Source organism: Myotis myotis, unplaced genomic scaffold (assembly GCF_014108235.1).
Source record: "Myotis myotis isolate mMyoMyo1 unplaced genomic scaffold, mMyoMyo1.p scaffold_m19_p_14, whole genome shotgun sequence".
Lineage (NCBI taxonomy): Eukaryota > Metazoa > Chordata > Mammalia > Chiroptera > Vespertilionidae > Myotis > Myotis myotis.
In genome coordinates, this window is record NW_023416318.1 from 24,165,883 (window position 1) to 24,189,017 (window position 23,135).

General features: G+C 38.3%; 1 protein-coding gene across 3 annotated transcripts in view; it reads left to right on the top strand.

Moving 5' to 3' along the window:
• EFEMP1 (EGF containing fibulin extracellular matrix protein 1) overlaps positions 1 to 23,135 on the top strand; it is a 67,380-nt gene that overhangs the window by 23,696 nt on the left and 20,549 nt on the right. For all 3 annotated transcript variants that reach the window (XM_036334505.1, XM_036334506.1, XM_036334507.1), the window contains one exon: positions 22,221 to 22,343. In XM_036334505.1, coding sequence (XP_036190398.1) covers positions 22,221 to 22,343 — 123 coding nt within the window. The remainder of the gene's footprint in view (positions 1 to 22,220; positions 22,344 to 23,135) is intronic.

Below are 23,135 nucleotides of genomic sequence, written 5' to 3' on the forward strand. Positions count from 1 at the left end.
AACACTATGTGACCAGGTTCTCGCCATAACTTTGTGCTGATCTTAAATTCCCATACACACAGTACTCAATAGAGGGATTATGGAACCAAAATAGCCTGTTTCCAGCCATTCTGGTTGGACCAACAACTTTTTGCCATGTAGGCATTAAAAGATAATTTAAGTATCTAGACTAGAGCATTGGCTTTTCATAACTCTGCCTTTTGCCCAGCTGGCGTGGCTCAGTGGTTGAGCATTGACCTAGAACCAGAAGATCATGGTTTGATTCCTGGTCAGGGCACATGTCTGCGTTTTGGGCTCAATTCCCAGTGTGGGGCATGCAGGAGGCAGCCAATCAATAATTCTCTCTCATCATTGATGTTTCTATCTCTCTCTCCCTCTCCCTTCCTCTCTGAAATTAATAAAAATATATTTAATTTTTTAAAAAAGAACTCTGCCTTTCTTTCCCTCACTAAACCCAGATTGTGAATATAAATTTAGGATATATTGTTCCATGTGTGCTCTTAAATCTGTACCATTCATGCATTCATTTGTTAAATTTTTAGTCACTTATTCATCAGTTCATACATCGATGCATTCAGTTAATGTATGTTCAAATTGTACTAGATGCCTACAAACCACCTATCTTGCAAGGACTTTTCAATCTATCTGAAGAGGTAGATTAAGGTCAGAATTTAAAAATTTAATGTTACAAATAATTCAGTTCAACAATTCAAGTGAACAAAGCCCTAGTTCAGAACCTCATTCCAGTGTAACCGATGGTCAATGGTGGTTACTGAAAAGCCCTGGATGAGTCCAGGGGAAGGATTGGTTGCTGCAGCAGAGGCCAGTTAGGACTTTGTGGAGAGAGTGGAAGTGATCCCCTGGGTCATGAAGGATGAATTGGATGTGAATAATCCTGAGGAGAAGAAGGCAGGCTTTGCTGGGTGGACACTCTGTATACAGAATAATGGTGACAGTATTGTATCCTTGTTTGGAGTGGGGGAAAGGAGGGCTACTGTGAGGAAGCAGGAAACAAGTTAGGGTAAGTCATTGGAGTACAGTTATGTAAACACTGAATTCTTGGTTAAGCCATTTCGATTTACTACTGACATAATTAGTAAAAGATTTTGAGCAAGGAGTGGCATAATGAAAATGCTGCTTCTGGATAGTTGTAGGATGAGGAAGAAAAATAAGTATATACATATAGTGAAAAGGCGAAAGATTTATGCGATCTGAAGAGAAACCAGAGTATTATACATATAGTTAAATTTGTTAAGTCATCCTAACAGATTGGGGTGCGGAACGGGGATGGAGAGGGCATTTGTTAGTCTGATGTATTGAAAGGCAAGTAAGTTTCTTAAGAAAGAATTGGGTTAATGTTCAAGTACTGTACATATAATAACATTGCTAATAAGAGGCATAAAAATAGAGTTTGATCCACAAGGACTATGTTCAGGACTTAATAATTTGTTTAAAACTATTTCTAACAGGCACATTTATTATTTTTGAATGCAAGTGCTTCTCCTGAGTCAAATGATGACTCTATATAAGTTCCACTTGAGGTAGGGTAAACTCTACATAATATTGTTTAGCAATATATTCCTTTATAGGTATTACAAAGGTGAGCACCAATTTATAAATTAAAAAGAAATTATGTAATTTCAGGGCCTGTACCCCTGAAATAACCAATTAGGAGTAAAATAAGTACTTAAATGATCTTCTGAACAATCAGCCTTTCTGACTTGCACCCGTACCCATTAAACTGTAGAATGTTCATTAGTCATAATATGACTGAAGAAATATGGAGCAAGGATATGGTTAAGGATATGACACTGCAAAATATAATGAACACAACCTGAGCAGAATCATGCTCTGATTATAACAAGGTTTTTGTAATTATAGGAAATTATAGTAGAAGGCAATTGTCCATAGGCCCACTCTCCCCTATGAGTCCCTTACAATCTAACATCATGTAAGCATGAACTAAGCAATGATCTGGTTGTATGTACTGGAGAACAACAAGTTCTCCTGACCTACTTAGGGGAAATGAATCTTCCAGTTAAAATTGTATTTGTTTAACAATAAGAATTTAAACAAAAATAGAAAAGGCTGTTTGAGAGTAGGGGTGAGGCTGGACAGCTAAGCTAATAGACTGAGAACTTAAGAACATAAGAATATATAATTTAGTTTATAGAATAATTCAAAGGAATTTTAACTGGATTTAGATCTCACCTCACTAAGCCACAATACTGGTTTTTGTTTTGTTGTTTGCTTGTTTGTTTTTGAAGACTTGCCCACAGCTAGAATTTTGCAAAGGTTGAGCATCTGGTTTGTCCATTTTTTGATCTATTTAAGTTTCCACTCTGGAACACTTCATAAACAAAGTCATGCCTAGCCCTAGCCGATTTGGCTCAGTGGATAGAGTCGGCCTGCAGACTGAAGGGGTCCCTGGTTCCATTCCAGTCAAGGGCACATGCCCAGGTTGCAGGCTCGATCCCCAGTATGGGGTGTGCAGAAGGCAGCCAATCAATGATTCCCCCTCATCATTGATGTTTCTGTCTCTCTCTCCCTCTCCCTTCCTCTCTGAAAACAATAAAAATATATTAATAATAATATTTTTTTTAAAAAAAAAACACATGTCATACTTGGGGTCTGAGGAGATGACTTGTCAGTTGTCTGGATTTACTTTCTTATTTTATACTAGAGGCCCGTTGCACGAAGATTCGAGCAATAGGCCTTCCTTTCCCTGCCTGTCGGCACCGGTTTTCCACCAGCACCTGGAACCCAGGCCTTTGGCTTGGGCTGCAGCAGCAAGGCTTGGCTTCTTCACTGCGGCTGCAGCGAGGCTTGGCCTCTCCCCTCCGGCCGCAGTGGAACAGCCAAGCCTCTTCTGTCTTCAGTCTTCAATCTTCAGTCTTCAGTCTTCAGTCCAGCCAGAGCCTTCAGTCTTCGCTCTGCACCTGTGTATGCAAATTAACTGCCCTCTTTGTTGGGTTAATTTGCATAGTCGCTCTGATTGGCTGGTGGGCATAGCGGAGTGACACCAATTTGCATGTTTCTCTTTTATTAGTGTAGATTGGATTTGGGAATAATGAGATGGAGGAAGAAAATTTTAACGTTTGCTTTGTTATTTACAGTTTGGGAGATGGCATAAAACCACAGATTAGGTATGCTAGAGCTGGAGCCCTAAACATAATTTCAAAGTGAGAGATTATTCAATAAACCTGATTTGAGTAACAGCAGATGCTGAGAATACAAGATAAAAGTGTATAGTGCCTGCCCTTAGAGAGTTCCCAGTTTAAGAAGTGGACAGTAATTACAATGTGGCATTTTGAATTCCATTTTAGAGACTTCCCAGAGAAGGTGAAACCAGGCCTGTTTTAGAAAGTTGTGGGAATTAGTCTTAACAAACTGGGGGAAGGCAAAGAGAGTTGGGAGAATGTTCCATGCAGAGGGAACAACATTTGCTAAGGTTATAAGTAGAAGACAGAGAAGAAGGGAATGAGTGTTCTATAATATAGAATCTATATGATTCAGTATGCACCATGTGAGGGTATGCAAGACTCAAATCATGAAGGGCCCCTGCATGACAGCTTAAAAAGTTTGGATTTTGCCCTAGTCAGTTTGGCTCAGTGGATAGAGCATCAGCGTGCAGACCAAAGGGTCACAGGTTTGATTCTGGTCAAGGGCATGTACCACGGTTGCAGGCTCCTACTTGTCCAGGGCCCTGGAGGAGGTAACCAATCCATGTGTTTCTCTCACATCAATGTTTCTGTGTTTCCCTCTCTCTTCCACTCTCCCTAAAAGTCAATGGAAAAATATCCTAGGATGAGGATTAATAAAAAAATAAAAATAAATAAAAGTTTGGATTTCATCTTGAAGATACTAGGAAGGACATAATCAGATTTCCTATGCATCAAGTGAAAGATGCCCTATACCAATTAGAAATATATTTATGTAAATGCAAATGAAGTCCACCCTCGTTGTTCACAAAAGAAGTAAACACATCATTTGCTTTTAAAACTTACTTCTGAATTCTAAATTTGTTGACCCAGTTAGGTAATTTTATTGTAACTAATTAAGACTGTTTTTATTCTCCATTTATAACAGTGCTTCCAATGCATATTAAGTATGGATTTCATTCTACAAATAGCACAGCTCTGTTTGTAAGCTTAAGTTTTTATCAAATTAATGCCATGGAGAAAATGTCTTAGCTCATGAAAAGCTGTAAAAAAGTCAAATCCAGTCTTAAAAGTCTACTCAGCATATAGTGCAAAAAAAGTCAAATCCAGTCTTAAAAGTCTACTCAGCATATAGTGCATCGGTCCAGGCCATTATGATTTTACCCACACAGAATATAACTCTAACTCAAATGATTTTTACTGCTTGGGGTTTGTTCCACCTTAAAGTTTGTACTAAAGCTTATTGGGAGACTAGTTTGAAAGTAAAATTGTAACTCAGCCTTTGCAGAAGCTACAAGAAGTTGTGCATATACTCTTTGTTTGGCACAGCATCCCATCGTGTTGTAAAATTTTTGTTGTAGTGACAATGTAATTCTATAAATACTATGGAAGCACTGAGTGTTTTGCCAGTTTATAATATAACAGTGATAGAATTTACACATCAAACCTAATGGAGAGCTCAACTGGTACTTTCAACAAACCTATGCTATAAAAGTATGTAAGCCACTGATGTGTGCCTAGGATTATCCAGCTGCTGGTTTCCTAATAGGGAAAATGAGAATTCAGTAGTCTGGGCAAAAACTTGTTTAGGACCCTGAGCCAAACAAAGTGCCAAGGGCACTCCTTCATCATTAAGATGGTTCTAGTTAAGGTGAGGTGGGCAACAGTCATCCAAGACCTCTCCAAGGCAGTTGACTTTCCAGAGCTGGCAAGTTTGCTGCTACACTCGTTAATAACAAAGTTAATTTGTGGATACAGCTCTCCCAAAGATCAGCTGGACAGCTATTTTATGTTGTGATCTTGCATTGGTCAAAGGAACCTGAAAAAAGAAGCATAAAGAAGGTGGATATGGACTGGACCTTGAACGGGGGGAATCCATTCTGTTAAAGGGGTTGGAGAGAGGCTCAGAGGCAAAGGTAGATTAGTGGCAACATGTATGTTGCATAAGGCAGTATGTAGCCTGGCTGATGCGTGGGATCATATAAGATGGCATTGATAAGTTGGAATCTAAGGAAGAGACTAGCTTTTACATGAAACCACTTCCTTTGTTGCAGTGAGGTTCAAACCAATCATACAGGACCTCCTGCATTTTATTGATATCTATGTGCATAATCACAAGATTAGCTGGCAGGTGTTGGAGTCCTGAGGGCCTGGACAGCAGCCCAGCCTCACTGAGGAGATGAAGATGGCGGGGCAGCCTTGCTGAGCTCCCAATGGTGGGGGGTGCACTGAAGAGCCACAGTGTTGAGCATGAAACAGTACTCACAAACCACTGCTGAAGCACTCAAGGCCTACAGACCAGGAGATGGTCCTAACACTACCTTGGATATGGCAGCAGTCAGAGCAGAGCTCTCAAGTTAAAAAGAATTGTCTGTTTGATTATGGTGAAATTGAGAAAGGGCAAATGCAAAATCAAATATTTAAATAGGAAAGAGTCAGAAATGCAGAATGGAGACAGGTAAGTCAACCACCTGCTGATTTGTCATATTGTCACCATAAGCACAGTGTTTTTCCTGGGCTTTAAATTATTCCATTTTCTTGTTAATTCTCTCTGTTATCTTCTTAATATAGGAACAAGAGACTATCATATACACATATATAATTTACCTATGGCTATAAGGAAAGCATTTGGAGGAAGTCATTTAGTGTTCAAAGGAACCAAAAGAATATTTCCCTAATATGCCATGGTTTTACTCTATTACTAGCATAGCATTTAAAAAACAAAAGTTGACTCTAAATCAAATGCTCCTATATGATAACATTGAATAAATGCTTCACTAGCTACAAATGATGTAGAAACTCCTTGGACTTGTTCATTTGAGAAGTCAGGCATCCAGTTTTGTCATCTTAAAGTCTAACTCTGAGCCTTGTCCTTATGAACAAACAACCAGAAGTAGTTGTCCTGACTTTCCATGCAGTTATATCGCCACTACATTTGAAAATATTCCCCATCTGTTCTCTGGTTCAGATTTATAATTTTATCACTGTTCAAAAGATAATGACCATATGTGAAAAGTTCTTGACAGATATGGTGGTGAAACTTGGAAAAGTTAAATAATTAACTTTTCCGGTCACATAACTAAAACGTGGTATTGCCTGAATTTGAACTGAGACCTATTTGACACTAAAACCCATGTTCTTACCCACTCATCTGTCTCAGTCATACTTTATATCTTCCTGTTAGTGAGCTGCATAAAAAAAAAATTGTATTCTGTGGTTCTCAGACTTTCTCAAAAGATCAACAAATCCTCCCATAAATTCTAATTCCTGGTATAATAATTCTTGGCATAAGGCTAACAGAAACCTAGCATAAGCAACTAAAGAAAGATACAATCTCAAATAAAGCAACTTAGACCTTCAAAAGACTATGCAGTGAGAAAATAGAATGATTATTCTAATTCTGAATGCGATAGAAAGAGATCCACAGTTGAAGGTCACTGACAAAGGACTTCCTTACACCTATCTGGAAGCCTCACAGTTATCCATCCACATCAACTACATATATGCCTGAAGCCAAGGTTTTCACTTTAAGGTTTCCACTAACAAATTATTGCATTTCTAAGGAAAAATAATTCTAGGCTAATTGTGAAATGAACAATGTGAATTGCTCAATTTTTCCATTTTCTTCTAAAATGAAAACTTGGAATATGATAGACTCCACGGATATGCTTCCTACAGTAACCATTTTAAGCATATAAAACAGATCTAAGGACATAGATTTTTTTTGTTATCTGTGTTTAGTAATGCCACGAAATTCTCTTAAAGACTGCCTTAGTTTGGCATTTACCTTTAGCATGCCAGCTACATAACTGGTGGGGGTCCATTTCCTTTTGTACTTTACAGACATTGAAACCATGTGCAGGGCATCTTTCCCCATGAGACATTTTTTTCAGAGTTTACGCTGCCAAACAGGCATTAAGCTACTCTAAATTCCTGACAAGTATGTAACCTTACAGGTACACAGTAGTGCATTTAAACATTCAGGAGAACTTTCTGTTCATCTCACTCTGCTAACGGAGCCATTTAATCCTGTCCAGAAAAATGAGTCCATTTTAGGCCCTTTATTGAGTCTATAGATTAGAGGGACAAGTCACTGCTGAAAAATGAAAAAGAGAAGAAGATACAGAGACCTATGATCATGGTCCCCACGAAAGCAAGAGCATGTATTCATGTTTCTTCAGATTTAACATTTTAAGTTAGGGGAAGAGAGAAGAGGCAAAGAATGAATAGTTTCTACAACAGCAACCAGGAATTCAGCAGAGTGAGTTTTAATTTCAGATTCTTAAAGCTAAGGGAAATCTTTGAGTATATATAGTTCAAATGTGTTTTTGCCTCCAATGAAAATGTAAGGTAAAATGCCCACAAACTCATTTAAAAGTCCAAAGACCATTTTATATGCTAGCTTAAGAAATCTTTAGAATTGAAACGCTCATAGGGCCCATAATTTTACTAAACAGAATCTTATTTTGTCCCCTATTGCCTTTAGGTACTTGAACTAATACTTAGGTATTTTTTTGAATGCTCTGGCTGAAAGTGTTTTAACACAGAAAGGGGGTGGAGGGGACCTTACAGCTTATGTGTTTCAAACACAATTTATCAGCAAATTAAATTCAAGTATGCATGACAATCCATGAATAACTTGGGGAAAATGGTTACTATAGTATCAATTTGGAATAAAACCTTACTTGGTTTAATGTTATAGTAAAGATTTGGGCACAAGTTGATAGTTGCTCACATTTGATATTTTGATCATTGAATAATCTTAAGTCTTAATATATTAAAGGCTGCAGAGTCTTCATGAAATTTTCTTAAAACAGAACAAGGAATAAAAAGTCTAGGATTTTTGTTTAATTTTTTAAGGTTGCTAATCAATTGAAGGTTGCTAATCAAATTTTTAATTGAATTTATGGGGTAACATTAGTTAATAAAATTATATAGTTTTCAGGTGTACAGCTCTATAATATATCATCTGTATGCTATATTGTGTGTTTACCACCCCAAGTCAAATCTCCATTTATGCCCTCCTTACCCTCTTCTGCCTCCTCCACCCCCTTTCCCTCTGGTAATCACCATACTATTGTCTGTGTCTATGATGTTGGGGTTTTTTTTATTCTTGTTGATTTTTAGAGAGGGGGGAGGGGAGAGAGAGAAACATTGTTGTGAGAGCAAAATACTGATCGGCTGCCTCCTGCACAACCTTTACCATAAATTGAGCCCAAAACCCAGGCATGTGCCCTGACCAGGAATTGAACCAGCAACCTTTTGGTGCCCAACCAACTGAGCCACACTGGCCAGGGCATGCGTCTATGGATTTTTGTTTTGTTTTTGCTTAATCTTCTCACCTTTCGCCCGGCCTCCCAATCCCCCTTCCCTCTGACAGCTGTCAGTCTGTTCTCTGTATCTATGAGGCTGTTTCTATTTTTTTTGTTAGTTTATTTTGCTCATGAGATTCCACATATAAGTGAAATCATATGGTATCTGTCTTCCTCTGACTAGCTTATCTCACTTAGCATAATACTAGCCAGGTCCATCCATGATGTCACAAAGGGTAAGATTTCCTTCTTTTCACACTTGAGTAGCATTCCACAGCTCTTTTATCCACTCATCTTGGTAGGGTAGCATTATGTAATAGTTGTCCTGTGGGACCCATTGGAGCAGTTTCCTTCATCTCCTGAGCTGGGTTCTTTGTGGGGGTTATGTAAGCCTTCTTGTCATAATTGAGTCTTAATTGTTATTGGCCCATTCATGCATGGAGTCCACCCTCAGGCTGGCTGACTGTGAGGGTCAATGCTCACAGTCAGCCAAGTTTAGCTGGGTGCTTGCACACAGTGTATGAGCTGCTGCTGACCACACAAAGTGAAATTCAACTCAGCAGGTTCTGGTGTTGCCAAGATCAGCCTTTGGATATGCCACTTGTGAAGCTAATTGGAACCTGCTCTCATGTTGTCTGAAGATGGCCACTGGGTGTGTTGGTACTGGGCCTCTTGGGAGGGACTTCAGTGCAGGCTATTGTCAGTCGCTGCTTGTGACTGACCCTCAGCAAACTGTTTGGAGCTACAAAGTAATCCACTGTGGCTGCCTCTGCTGGACCTGAGTGCTGGAGAATCAAGGCTGCCTTTTACCAGCATCGGGCCCAGGGGCAGGTCAGCAAAAGTCCCGAGGTACCTTGAGATCCACCTCTGCCTACTGGCTGCCTCGCCTCTGGCAAGTTGCATGAGGTAGGTTTTCAGTGAGTCCCAGGTAAGGGTAAGTTGTGTTCACCAGATTTATACAGGTTCAAACTTGGTGCCAGTGCTGGGTTTGAGGCCACCCAGCAAGTGTCACAGGGTATACCAAGTCTAGCTGCCACCCTCTGGGTGCTCACACACCTTTATGGTGGGGTGGGGTCTCAGGGAGTTGTTAGGGTGAGGCCAGCAGACTTTATCAAGCCCCAAAAGACCAAAATTTGGCTATGTGGAGGAAGGGCTTTGCACCAGTCAGGCATGTGAGGGGAAAAATGTCCCCCGTTCTAGAGCCACACAATTCACTCTATCCCAGATTCTGCCCAAAGCTTGATCTCAGCAAGGCAAGGTCACCATGAATCAGGAGGGTGGGGCTTGTGTATCTCTCTTGACGGGGAGGTGCTGGTCAGGCTTGGGGGAAGATGAAGGAAGTGGCCCTCACTCAGAGCCACACAATTCAGTCACTGACACTTCCTGAGTCTGCCCAGACCTCTATGCCTTGGCCCAGGCAGCTGATTCCTCAGCAGGGTGTAAGTTCCATAGGTGGGGCAACAGGTGATCCAGAGAGTGGGGCTATTGCATTCCCCAGGTAGATGCCCAATGGAGGGGAGTGCTCCACCCAGGAAAGATGTCTGCAGCATAGGAAAATGACTATCCTGTTCACTTTCCCTTCAGATGTCTCCCCAGAGCCACAAACCCTAGTCTCTCATGCACCTCTAGTCTGCTCCACCCTCCCTCCACCAGAGCCCAGGCTGACTGGCTGCAAACGAGATTTTGTGCATTGGCCCTAACAGACCCCTGTCTCTCCCTGGCAGACAGAATCCCCATTGATTTTCACAGCCGGATATTATGTGAGTGCCTTTTCCCAACTCTGGTGCTCTGTCTGGGGAGCTCAGCTTGGGGGTGAGACCCCACGCTTCTAAGGGGGAACTTTGCAGCTGAGATATCGCTCTAGAACCTCAGCCACTGCCCATGGGAACAGGGCCAGCCCTTTTCACATCTCCACACTTCCTATCAACCTCAATGTGGCTTCTTCTGTAAATCCTTGGTTATAAGAGTTCTCTTTCGCTAATCTTCAATTGGTTATTCAGTGATTGTTCTACATTTTAATTGTAATTCCAGTTTGGTCCTGGGAAGAGGTGAGTGTAAGTAACATCCATCAACTCCACTGCCATCTTGGATCCACCAAGTTTAGGTTTTTTGTGTTTTTTTTTAGAAAGAGAGGGAGAGACATCAATGTGAGAAAAAAACATTGATCTGTTGCCTCCTGTACATGCCCTGATTGAGGATCAAGCCCACAGCCTATGTATGTGCACTGACCAGGAATCGAACCCACAACATTTTGGTATATGGGACAACACTCCAACTGAGCTACCCAGCCAAGGCTAGGATTTCTTAATTGCTTCCTTGTTCAAGGAAGAGGGAAAGAATAAAAAAAAATCACTTAAGATGAGATCTTTCCTTGCTACACTTTATCATCAAGTAAGTTTTTCAGATGTTAGAGGATAAATTGTAAAAATAATCTCTACAACTGTACAAAGAAATACATGTGTGTATGTACCACATGTCTAAGAAGAAGTCTCAAATTTTCACTTCCTTTAAGCCATAAGTGGTTTTGAAGTGTATGTCTTCTTTTCCAAAATAAGGGTATTTTTCTAGTTTTGTTGTTGCTACTGTTGTTCCTACCTTTTTTTAAACTTACCATTTACCAGTTTATGATAAAAGAATATGACGAAGGATACAAATGAACATCCAGCTGGAAGGGTTGCATAGGGCAAGGTATCCAGGCCTGGCTGAAGGACTCTTATGACCTCTCTGGGTGCACCATCTTTCCATGTTGTTGTTCCTATCTAATTCACATTGTAGTTAGAGAATAAAAACTGTATGTTGCAATTTTTGAAATTATTTAAACTTGTCTTAAGGCCAGCATATAGCCTTTTTGTTTGTTTTCTCAATACTTGAAAAGGTTATGTATGCTGTACAGTGTTCTATGTGTCAATTATTTCAAAATTTTTAATCATGTTATTTATATTTTCTAGTCATTTCTGAAAATGTATGCTTATTCTTTTAGTTACTGAAAGAAGTATGTTGCATCTCTTACTGCGATTGTGTGTATCCATTATTCCCTTTAGTTTCATCCACTTTTATTTTATCTATATTGGATCCAGGTGATTAAATTTAGTTAAATTTATAATTTCCATATTTTCCTGGTGAACTAAAACTTTTATCATTACATAGTGTTACTTTTTATTCTCTAATAATATATCTCTTAAAGTCAACTTTGTCTCATATTACTACTGCAAAGCCAACTTTCTTTTGGTTAATGTTTGCATGGTATGTTTTTTATCTTTTTTCTTTAACCTATCTCTGTTATTATATTTAAATTTTGTCTCTTGAAACAGTTTATGTAGGTTCTATGTTTTTAATCAACCTGAGAATTTGGGGGGTTTAGTAAGAGCTTTTAATCCACATACTAGTACATATAATGTAACTAGTGATATAGTTAGGTTTAAACTACCATTTTAGTATTTGCCTTCTATGCATTCAGCACATTTTAGTTTCTTTTTTTTTTCCTTTCTTGCCTTCTCTCTAAAATGATAGAATATTTTGCATTATTCTATTTTCCCTTGTATTAGCTTTGTAGTTTCATACTTTTTATTATTATTACTTCTTTAGTGTTTTCCTGGGGGTTACTTTCACTTGCATCCTTAACTTATCAAAGTCTAAAATAAATTACTAGTTTTAGCTCTTTCTAGAGGTGGAAGGACCTTAAACTGCTTAAACTACATTTACCCTCCTGCCAATCTATATGCTCTTATTCTCTGTATTTTCATTCTATACATTTGATAAATTCCCAGAGACCCTACTATTATTGTTTTATGTATTCAGTATTCATTTAAATTTATCTACATATTTATGCTCTCATTGCTTTTCATTGTGCTGAAATTTTAAATCAAAAAGAGAAAAGTAAAAGGTATTTAGTGGAAATTTGGTGAGTCACTCTCTTCCCCCTTCTTTCCACCTCTCTGCTCCATTTGGAATTCAGAAAAACATAATTCCCTGAGGCATATGGGAAAACATTGTACAGAAACATCATAGGTAAGATGTAATGAAATGGGAAGAAAAATATACACAAGAAAAGTAACATGCTCTAAGAGTAAGAGGCACAAAGATATACTTTATTTCAAAGCCTTAGGCAGTTAATGATTTAGAGAATTATTGCCAAGTTACACTCAGCAAATTTAGTAGTATGACTCAATTTAGTGAGCACAAAAGCTGTTTATTGTTGAACGAACAACAACTGTAATGTAATTGGTCTCATACATTTAGGAGGTCACCAAGCCATGATTGTTGTAATTGGCACTGCCATAGCCAGGGGCTTATGTGACCTCAAGTGATGATTTGCCTGAAGGAGTACGCCAGGAATGTGTGTACTTTGGGCTAGAGAGACTGACTAATCTGGCTGTAAGGACTCAGGAAAGGGGGCCAGGAATCAAATCACAGCACTTAGGCGGGCATGGTGGACTCAGTTGAATGTAGTCAGTCTTCATTCAGTTCATCACTTTTCAGGGATTTGAGATGGAGCTGGGGATGGGAAGGGGTGGGAGGGTCAATGTGAAGTGGTGGAGCACCAGGAAAAGACAATTAAAATGTCAGTACATAGGCATCCCTTAATAAGTTGGGGTCCTAATTCCTCCAAAGGCCAGGTCCACAGCTTGTATGAGATGGGCTCATACTTTCACACAGAGGTTTTTAATTCCTGGTACTAAGCCACCCTGGAACAAAGACTGATGGTGCTATTTGTTACAAAATACAGTTTTACCTCCAAATACTAAAACGATCTTTTCCCATACATTTGCTTGATGGATAATTAAGTTTAAGAATAAAAAAGGAAGGTTAGCTGGGTATGACATTTACAGAGATGCCAGAGAACATCACTGACAATTAACAATTGTTTATTAGTAGAAAATGTCTTTTCTTTAAGATTCTGAAAGCAATGAGCTTCATTTTGCAGTATGCAAAAGACCTGAAGAATAAAAATTAAGGTCTTTTTTTCCTTGCTCGTTCTCCTGTTTTGTCTGTGATTGATTGGTTCATTTGTGTGACGTAGAATATAGATGAGTCATGAGTTGAGTGTTCATATGCATCGGTTGGTTTTCTCCTCCACAATCACAAACCCTATATCTACCCTCAATCATTCTGTACATGAACACCACTAGCTATAGAGGATACCAGGTAGGAGAGGGTTGATTTGTAGTGCAAATCCATCACCATTACTGGGAAAAGCAACTCCAAGTACATGTAACATTTTTCCATATGAGAACAGCATATTTCAAAGTCCTGATAGAACACAGTGCAATGCCAAGGACACTTGACTCACTTTCTAAAACAAAAACATGAACTATCAGGGAGGCTGATATTTGTTGATTTTGGTGATATTTTTGTTTATCATTTAAAGCACACCAAATCATTAACAATCTTTTTTGCCAGAACAGATAAGAATCTAGAACTATAAATCTACTGCTGGCTATGGATGAAGACAGTCTTCTCTTGTTACTTAATATCAGTATTTATTTTCTCCACTAGAACTGCTTAGCTTGGGTGAATTCTGGTTGATAATTTCAGAAGGGTGAAAAGCTAACTAGAACTGGGCATTTGGCCCAGATAAATCTGATTCCAGTACTATGAAAGAAGCAGCAAGAGAAATAGAAAGTCTTTGACAGAAATTGTTGATAATTGGCTAAAGAGTGGGGAGGGAAACAGAAGACTTGGAGAGCTATGAATGTTATTCTAACATAGAAGAAAGACGCAAGGGAGGAACCAATGTGCTACAGATTAACAACCCTCTCTTTAATTCTAAGAAAAAGTAAATATGTATAACTACAATAAAACTTCTATTTAAAACTCTTAGAAATAAGTTTTTCTGGAGACCTAAAATACAGAGGCAAAATGGAAATTTTGGGTTTGAATTCCTGCTCTGTGTGACCTTGGGCAGGTTACCTCACCAATCTACATTTCAGTGACATCCTCCTGCCTCACCCATAAATTGTGGATGAGGTAACCACTTATTCCACAGGGCTCTTATTAGGATTAAGTCAGAGGTCTGTAGATCTGATTTCCTAATCAAATAATAGGTGTTTAGATATTGCTAAACATTTATCAATTTTTATACCATTTAATTTTAGAATTTTAACAAGTTTGTATAGGAAGTTATATAAAATATTAGACATCTTCTTAATCATATTTCAATCAACATAATATTCTCAAGTTTTTGTTATCAATAGCCATTAATGAATGAGGCAGCAGTAAAACAGCAATGCCCTCAGCTCTTATTGAGATAGTTCCTACCTTCAAGGACTATATTGAAAAATAGGATGAATACCCCAAATAACTATAAGATCTTCACCCAATGAATCCCTTTTACTTAAAGGTTTCATAAAGTATGTAGAAAGAGTACTTTCCTGGGAACTAATTTATTGACCTGTCATTTGAAAGGATTCTGAGCAGATAGGTATCTATCTAAATCATTAAAAATGTGAAGAAAAAAGAGAAGAAAATAGAAAGAAAAGAAAGGAGGCAGAAGTAACTCCGCCTTACAGCAAGCATGAATGCTTGACCTTTCCCCCCCTACTTTACTTCTATTATGAGATTAGATCAGCATGATTGTGGAAAATATAACAAAGTTTTAAATCACAGGTCAAGAATTAGCAGCAACTTGAATGTAACCATTAACTTTTCTTTAACCACAGAAGTTCAAGGGACAGCACCAACAAATAAATATTTCCAAAGCTTGCACAGTGCCCACACAGAATTAGTAAAGATATGGTTATTTTACTCTCAGGTTTACAGTCTGGATAAAAATACATATTTTTTGAATATTCTGAACATTTTTTTAAAAATCTGTGAACTATCATTAGGGATAGACAGCCTTTTTTACAGATGGAGAAGAAGAAAGAAAAAGAATTGATATTGATACCATGGCCCTGGATCACATAAGCAGTGACAGAGTCAAAATAATTTCAATCCCCTTCCTCCTATTTTAGTGCATTCTCATTACTGGGTGATAGTAGCTTATTCCAAAGTAGTTCTGAATTATTCCTTAAACCTAAAGCAGCAAAAATTAGAAGTCTAATTGGTAATCTACAGCATTTAAGATACAGAAAAGTTTTGTCCATGAAACACACTAAGTGACTTCATGTCGTGGTAAGTTATCAAATTGTGGAAAGAACATTGCAGAAATTAAAATGTTACATAAGAGAAAAAAAAGCAGCATGAGTCAGGGGTTTGGGAAATATGAATCAGACTAAAGGAAAAGAGCCAAAAACATAGAGAATGAGGGCCTAAGCAGGGACTTCATGGACACCACAATGACATGGACATAGTTACCTCCATTAACTTTGAGAGAAAACTAAATATGCAATTGCATAGACTGGGGGTCAGTATGGTAAAGAGGCTAGGAGTGTGAGCTGAGCAAAGATCAGACTATTATTTAAAGCAATGATGGTGCCAAAATCAGCAAGAGAAGGACCTGCAATACTATAAATCACTAGGAGGGAGAACGTGGGCACATTTTTGAAAAATGAGGGAATCATCAAATATTGCCATTAGCTATTCCTAATGCATTAGGATGATGAAATGTGAGTTGATTTATGTGTTGTGATATTTTAGGAAGCACACTATTATTTTGTTCTTTGGTAATGTTTACATTAGGCTATGTCTACATGAGCTGTTCCTTGTGGTGTTCAATTCAAACTCTAATCCCACCTTTAAGGTCCTGAATTTTGCTCACGACTTGAACTACCATTTTTTTTTCTTTTTTAGATTCTTTGTTGTTTAAAGCAAGCATGTCAAACATGCGGCCTTTCAGCTGCGAGTATAACATGCTTGGCTTAAAGTATTACATATGAATCCTTTTTCCCCTATTGGTACATCTACACAATGGAATACTACACTGCTGTAAAGAAAGAAAGAGCTCTTGAACTACCATTTTATGAGTACCTTCAACTAGGCACTTCACCAGACTCCCCACAGGCAGCCCCTCCAGCCATGCTGACTCCAGCTCTCAGCCATTCTCATGCTGAGAATGGCTTTTGTCTTGTCAGTGTTTTCTAATGTGACCTGCCTTCTGCCTAGAAATAGCCTCCTATTTCTGTCAATTCCATGTACCTCACCTTCTTCAAAATGCTGCTCAAAACTCATCTCTTCTGGCAAACCTTCCGTAGCCATCCTCATCTGATGCTGCCTTATTCCTCATAGCTTCTGCACTTCTCAATCCCCTTGCTCTACATCCTTTTCCATTTGCTGACATCATGCTGGTTCTGTTGTTTTTCTCACAACTTGCCTGTTAACCTATCTTGTAATGTTTAGTTCCATGAGATAAAATACTGGTCCTACTTTCCTTAAACTCTAGACCTCAGTTTTCAGCAATCATGATTCATTCATCCATGTTTAAACAAATATTTATTGAAAACCCACCATTCTTCATGCATTCCACTAGGCACTAGAAATACAGAGAGAAAGAAACACATAGACCCTATCCTCAAAGGGCCTGGGTCCAGGGAATGTGTTAACTGATGGCCTAAGAACTTAGTGAGCTTAACTGTCAAGGATAAATTATAGTTTAAAAACAAAGCAAAAACTCCTCTCCCCAGAATACTTCTTAAGTTATCAGGAAAATCATGGCTGACCTGAGTAATCTACTTATATAAAAACCCTGGTGTAACATCACAGCCAGAACCGCGACCAACCAGAAGGAAGTCAGTCCTGCCAGGGTCGTCTTGGAAATGGCTGCGCCCTCCCCCAGCTGTTTCCTGGAGGGTGAGGTTTCAGGCAGGAACCAGCCCTCAAGGCGAGGTTTCAGGCAGGAACCGGCCCTCAGGGCAAAGTTTCAGGCAGGAACCTGCCCTCGGAGCAGAGTGTGGAAGTGAAATGATTTGTAATGGATCTATTATTGAAGCTACCTTTGGAAATACTATATTTATAGATCAGTGGTTCTCAACCTTGGCTACACATTAGAATCACCTGGGAATCTTTTTAAAATCCTGATTTCTAGGCCTCATCCTCCAGAAATTCTGTTTCTTTGTTACTAATGTTGTGGCCCCACCCCATAACAAAGAAACAATTTCTGGAGGATAAGGCCCAGGAATCAGGATTTTAAAAAGATTCCCAGGTGATTCTAATGTTTAGCCAAGGTTGAGAACCACTGCTATAGATAATATTAAAAATATATCTAAACATGCAATTCTTTGTCCAAAACATGAGCATGTTCAAAAATTAAATGAAGAAAATTTGGGTATACTCAATGGAGATTTTCACACATATTTGAGTGATGATTCCATTGATTCCACAGATGATGCTGAAAAGGAAAATTTTCCCATTGAATTTCTTAATAGTATTACTCCTTCGGGAATGCCATGTCATAAATTAAAATTGAAAGTGGGTGCAATCATCATGCTATTAAGAAATCTCAATAGTAAACGGGATCTTTGTAATGGTACCAGATTTATTATCAAAAGATTACGACCTAACACTATCGAAGCTGAAGTATTAACAGGATCTGCAGAGGGAGAGGTTGTAATGATTCCAAGAATTAATTTGTCCCCATCTGACACTGGCCTCCCATTTAAATTGATTCGACGACAGTTTCCCGTGGTGCCAGCATTTGTGATGACTATTAATAAATCACAAGGACAAACTCTAGACAAAGTAGGCATATTCCTACCTGAACCCGTTTTTGCACATGGCCAGTTATATGTTGCTTTCTCTCGAGTTTGCAGACATGTGATGTTACAGGTAAAGTTCTAAGTACTTCATCACAAGGGAAATTAGTTAAGCACTCTGAAAGTGTTTTCACTTTTAATGTAGTGTACAGGGAGATATTAGAATAAGTTTAATCACTTTATCAGTCATTGTTTGCACCACTGTTATTTTTATATCATGTTTTTGTCATTTTTATATCATGCCTCTGTTGTTATATCCTTTTGTTACTGTTTATTTATTAATAAATTTATATATTATTTTCATATACATTTTACTAATTTCCTTTCATCTCTCACACTTCTATTATAGAGAAAGGGCAAATAGCAATATTAAAATATCTCCACTAATTAATTCCCTTTTTAAATATATATATATATATATATATATATTATTGATTTTTTACAGAGAGGAAGGGAGGGGGATGGAGAGTTAGAAACATCGATGAGAGAGAAACATCGATCAGCTGCCTCCTGCACACTCCCCACTGGGGATGTGCCCGCAACCAAGGTACATGCCCTTGACCAGAATCGAACCTGGGACCCTTGAGTCCGCACGCTGATGCTCTATCCACTGAGCCAAACCAGTTAGGGCAATTAATTCCCTTTTAATGTGCACGAATTTTGTGCACTGGGCTACTAGTTTTCCTTATGAATACAATATTGCTTTTGCCACTACAGACATCCTCACCACAGAGGGCTTTCATAATCACACCTGGGGGAGGCAGATCTTCTGGAACATCTGCACAAGGATGGATATTCTGCTTTGGGTTTCTGACACAGATGTATATTTTAGTGATTTTCTTATACATTGAACTTTCTGACATCTAAGACAAATAGAAATGCAGACAGGTAGAAAAGAGAAGCATAAAAGAGCTTAACAATGTATAGAAATTCTTATATGACTTTGTATTTTCTTATATAACTTTCTAATGTGGCTTATATGGTTTGTGAATATCATAACAATATTTCCAAGTACAATTTTAAAAATAATAAAATTGTTTTATTTAAATAAACCAATAAATTGGCAGTACAATTGAAGATAATTCAAAGAAATCCAGTCTCTCTCTCTCTCTCTCTCTCTCTCTCTCTCTCTCTCAGTATTAGATAACCTGCTAAGAGCAAAGGAGAGGATAAATATTCTAAACTCGAGTCAGAGAAGCCATAAATGAAAATGTAGTCAGATCATGTACTAGCAGATGCAGCTCAAGGTGTATGATGAAGCGTGCATTCAACTCTTTGGGAATAATGTCACAAAGGGAATCTCATACAGCTGCATTTTATCAAATTTCAGAAAGTTTCTCCTCTGAAAGAATTAAATTAAAAGTGAATCCATGTAAATATGTATTAAAAATATTAGTAGTCAATGCTAGGTGAGCTGAGTCCTACTGCTGTTTTGTTTGTTTGATAGAGAAAGGAAAAAAATGGAGAGGAGGCAGTGGTATTTTACTTGTTTTTTGTTTGTTTGTTTTTATTAAATTACTTTAATGCACCCAATTTTTTTTAAATAACTAGAGGCTCAGTGCATGAAATTGCACGAGACCCAGACCTGCTGTGCCGGCAGGACCCAGACCCCCGCCGCACTGCAAGACCCATCAATGCACCTCCTGGTGACCGGTCGTTTGGTCATTACAGCGTTATGGCCACTGGCCTTTTATAATATAGATCCTTCTCAGATGTAAATGGGCCTGTCCTTAAGAAAAAGTAGGTCCATGGGGCACAGTTCTTATGTTTAAAATCTACTTAATGATATATTAATTCCACTAGAAATGTTACCCTATTTATCGAAGAGACAGAACTGAATGACAAGAAAGTAGGAAAGAAATTGTAGGACATCAGAAGTATAATGGTGTGGAGGCAGTTTGCAGAGAGAAGACTTGGTCACTGGTGAGGCCTCCTTTAGAAAATGCAGCAGCCAGCCAGTCCTTGATCTTCTGCCAGCATGTACTGAGGAAACCTGCCACAACTGAATATCACATTGCAGTATCTCTCAGGGCTGTTATCACTGCAAATGCTGTCAAATGTTCTTGACATAAAACAATAGGAATTCTGTTGTCATTACTGCATTAGCAAGTCATAAAGCTCTGAAGAAACCTCAGTAGAAATGTTTTCATCACGTGCATATGAGAAAATAATAAAATACACAAAAAAGAACAGATAATTTCAAAGCAAGATTGCTGCACTTTTGCATAGTACCCAAAAAGGATAGTGATTTGAAAATAATAATAATACATTTCAAAATAAAAATAAAAAATAATAACAAAAATAAATTCACCAAAATTTTAAAACCAGGTACAAAGAACTATGTAAGTAGATGCTTTAGTAGATTATTATCCAATAACCGCCATATATCCCTTGAGTATTTTTCATCTCCCCTCCCTCATTCTTTTGGAATCTCCCGTATCATCATTTCCACACCCAGCTAATTTAAGCCCATATCTGAGGACAACCCACCCTCTTATAACCAGAACTTCCTACATTATTACACTGGGTACTGTAAGTGCAGTAAATCTCCTTGGAAATATTAGAAAGATGAATTGGCAATATTCTGAGCTTCTTAAAGGGAAGGGCAGGAATTGAAGAATAAATTCTAACTGATGGCTCATTTTTTTTTATTATTGATTCTTAGCCCAAAGCACCACCCTGGGTCTACCACAGTGATGTTCTAAGACCCAAGCTTGTTGCAGTTTTTATACTAAATTTGTCATCAAGGAATTATAAGGCTATATTTTTTGGAATGATACTTACAGTCTTAACAAAAGATACTTAGAGTCTTAACTTGTTAAAAGATGCCAAAATCACTTTTATATTATGTACACACACAGATTCACATCATATTTTGATCCCACAGAAATTTATTGTAACATGTTTATTATACTATGACTGAGCATTTTTTACTTTTCTAAAACTTTAACCTACCTATTACTTAAGTCACCTTTACTATATTGTTCCAGAACTGAACTGTTTTGGGAAAATATGTATTTTACACTACACCAGCCAATCTCTCCTAAAGAAATATGACCAAATTAAATCCTTTCTTTCTAAAGTTTGAACACACACACACAAACAGCAACAGGGAATGCACAATATTAAAGTTTGATTTATACCCTTTTATTTGGCAGATTTTTAGAGATTTGTCAATAGAAATTATTTCAAAGGCAGTATGTTGGGTGGAAAAACAGTATCATATAATTTACTTACATTTTAAAACACAAAACAATACTATATATTCTAATGGGTGCATAACTGTATACTAAAAGTATAAAAACATCTTGGGGAAGGATTCACGCCTACTCCAAGACAGTGGTAGGTGGGTGGGTAAAGGTATGAGGATGGAGTAAGGCTTTAGATATATCTGATATATTTCATTTCTTTTTTTAAAAAATATAATTTTATTGATTTCAGAGAGGAAGGAAGAGGGAGAAAGAGATAGAAACATCAATGATGAGAGAGAATCATTGATCGGCTGCCTCCTGCGCACCCCCTACTAGGCATGGAGCCCGCAACCCAGGCATGTGCCCTTGACCCCAATCGAACTTGGGACCCTTCAGTCTGTAGGCCGACGCTCTATTCACCAAGCCAAACCTGCTAGGGCTGTTTCATTTCTTAACAAAATAAAGTGAGCTAAGGCAAGCAGAGCAAAACGTTAACATTTCTTATATCTGAATGGTACACATTGGCATCTATGAAATTATTTTTTTATTCTATTGAGTTTAGAGAGAGGAAGGGAGAGAGAAGAACATTGATGTAAGAGAGAAATCAGTTGCCTCCCATAGACTCCCCAGGAATTGAACCTGCAACCTTGGTATGTGCCCTGACCAGGAATCAAAACCTGCCACCTTCTGGTGTACCGGACAACTCTCCAAGCAAGTGAGCCACCCGGCCAGGGCCCACATTATTTTCTGAACACTAAAAATACTTTATCATTTTAAACATTTCCAATATAACAATATTGCAGAGTAATATTTTAAGAATAAAGTAAAAACTCAGTTTATTTAGGAAAAGTATTATAACAACGTGGAGGAAATATTAACATCGTCACAATCTACTCAAACCCTTTCTATGTTGCGTGTCTTTAACAGATATAGATGAGTGCACTGCAGGGACGCACAACTGTAGAGCCGACCAAGTGTGCATCAATTTACGTGGCTCTTTCGCCTGTCAGTGCCCTCCAGGCTATCAGAAGCGAGGAGAGCAGTGTGTGGGTAAGTACAACAGTGCAGTAAGCAAAATCCTGTCTTGAGCATCATAATTGTTAAACCTCAGGCATTCAAAACAAAGCACTTGTATTTATTTGGAGAATGATAGCCAACAACTGTTTATTCTTTCATTGAATGCCAATCCATTTTCCACATTCAAGAACGAACTAGCCTTGCAAGTTTAGCATATTCTGGCTATCAAAGTGTTGGTTATATGTTAGACTAAGCAAAAGCAGAAATTTGGAGTGTGAATGAGACCATAAAAGCAACTGAGAAATAATTTTAAATTATCTATTTGGGGACCATAGCACTTAAACACTAATGATACAGGCTTCATTCACTGGTTTCATAGTTTATAAGGCAGATGGCGAGGTTCAAACCCCGTCATCACCCTTAACTCACATTGAGGACTTGGGTGAGTTGCTGACATTCTCTATCTCACTTTTTCACTGTGTACTATAGAGATAATACTAGTCCCTGTTTCAGAAGCTCATGTGTGGGGATGCTTAGAATAGTGCCTGGTCTTGGACTGAATAGCTGTGTGCTATCATTATTCAATGAGTTCACATACTAAACATTCTTCATGCTGCAGGTGCAGTGCTAGGAATGCAAAGCCAAGTGCAGCATGTACCTCTACTTGAGAGTTCTACTTGAGCTCCCTCCAGGCAGGGGCAGGTCTGGTTTGTGTTACTGCTGTCTTCTTAGTCCCTGAAGAGTGCTCACCACGGAGATGCCCTAGACACCTTTTTTGAAAACACAGTATGGGGAAGCTGACTGGCAAATAAGAGATAAACTAGT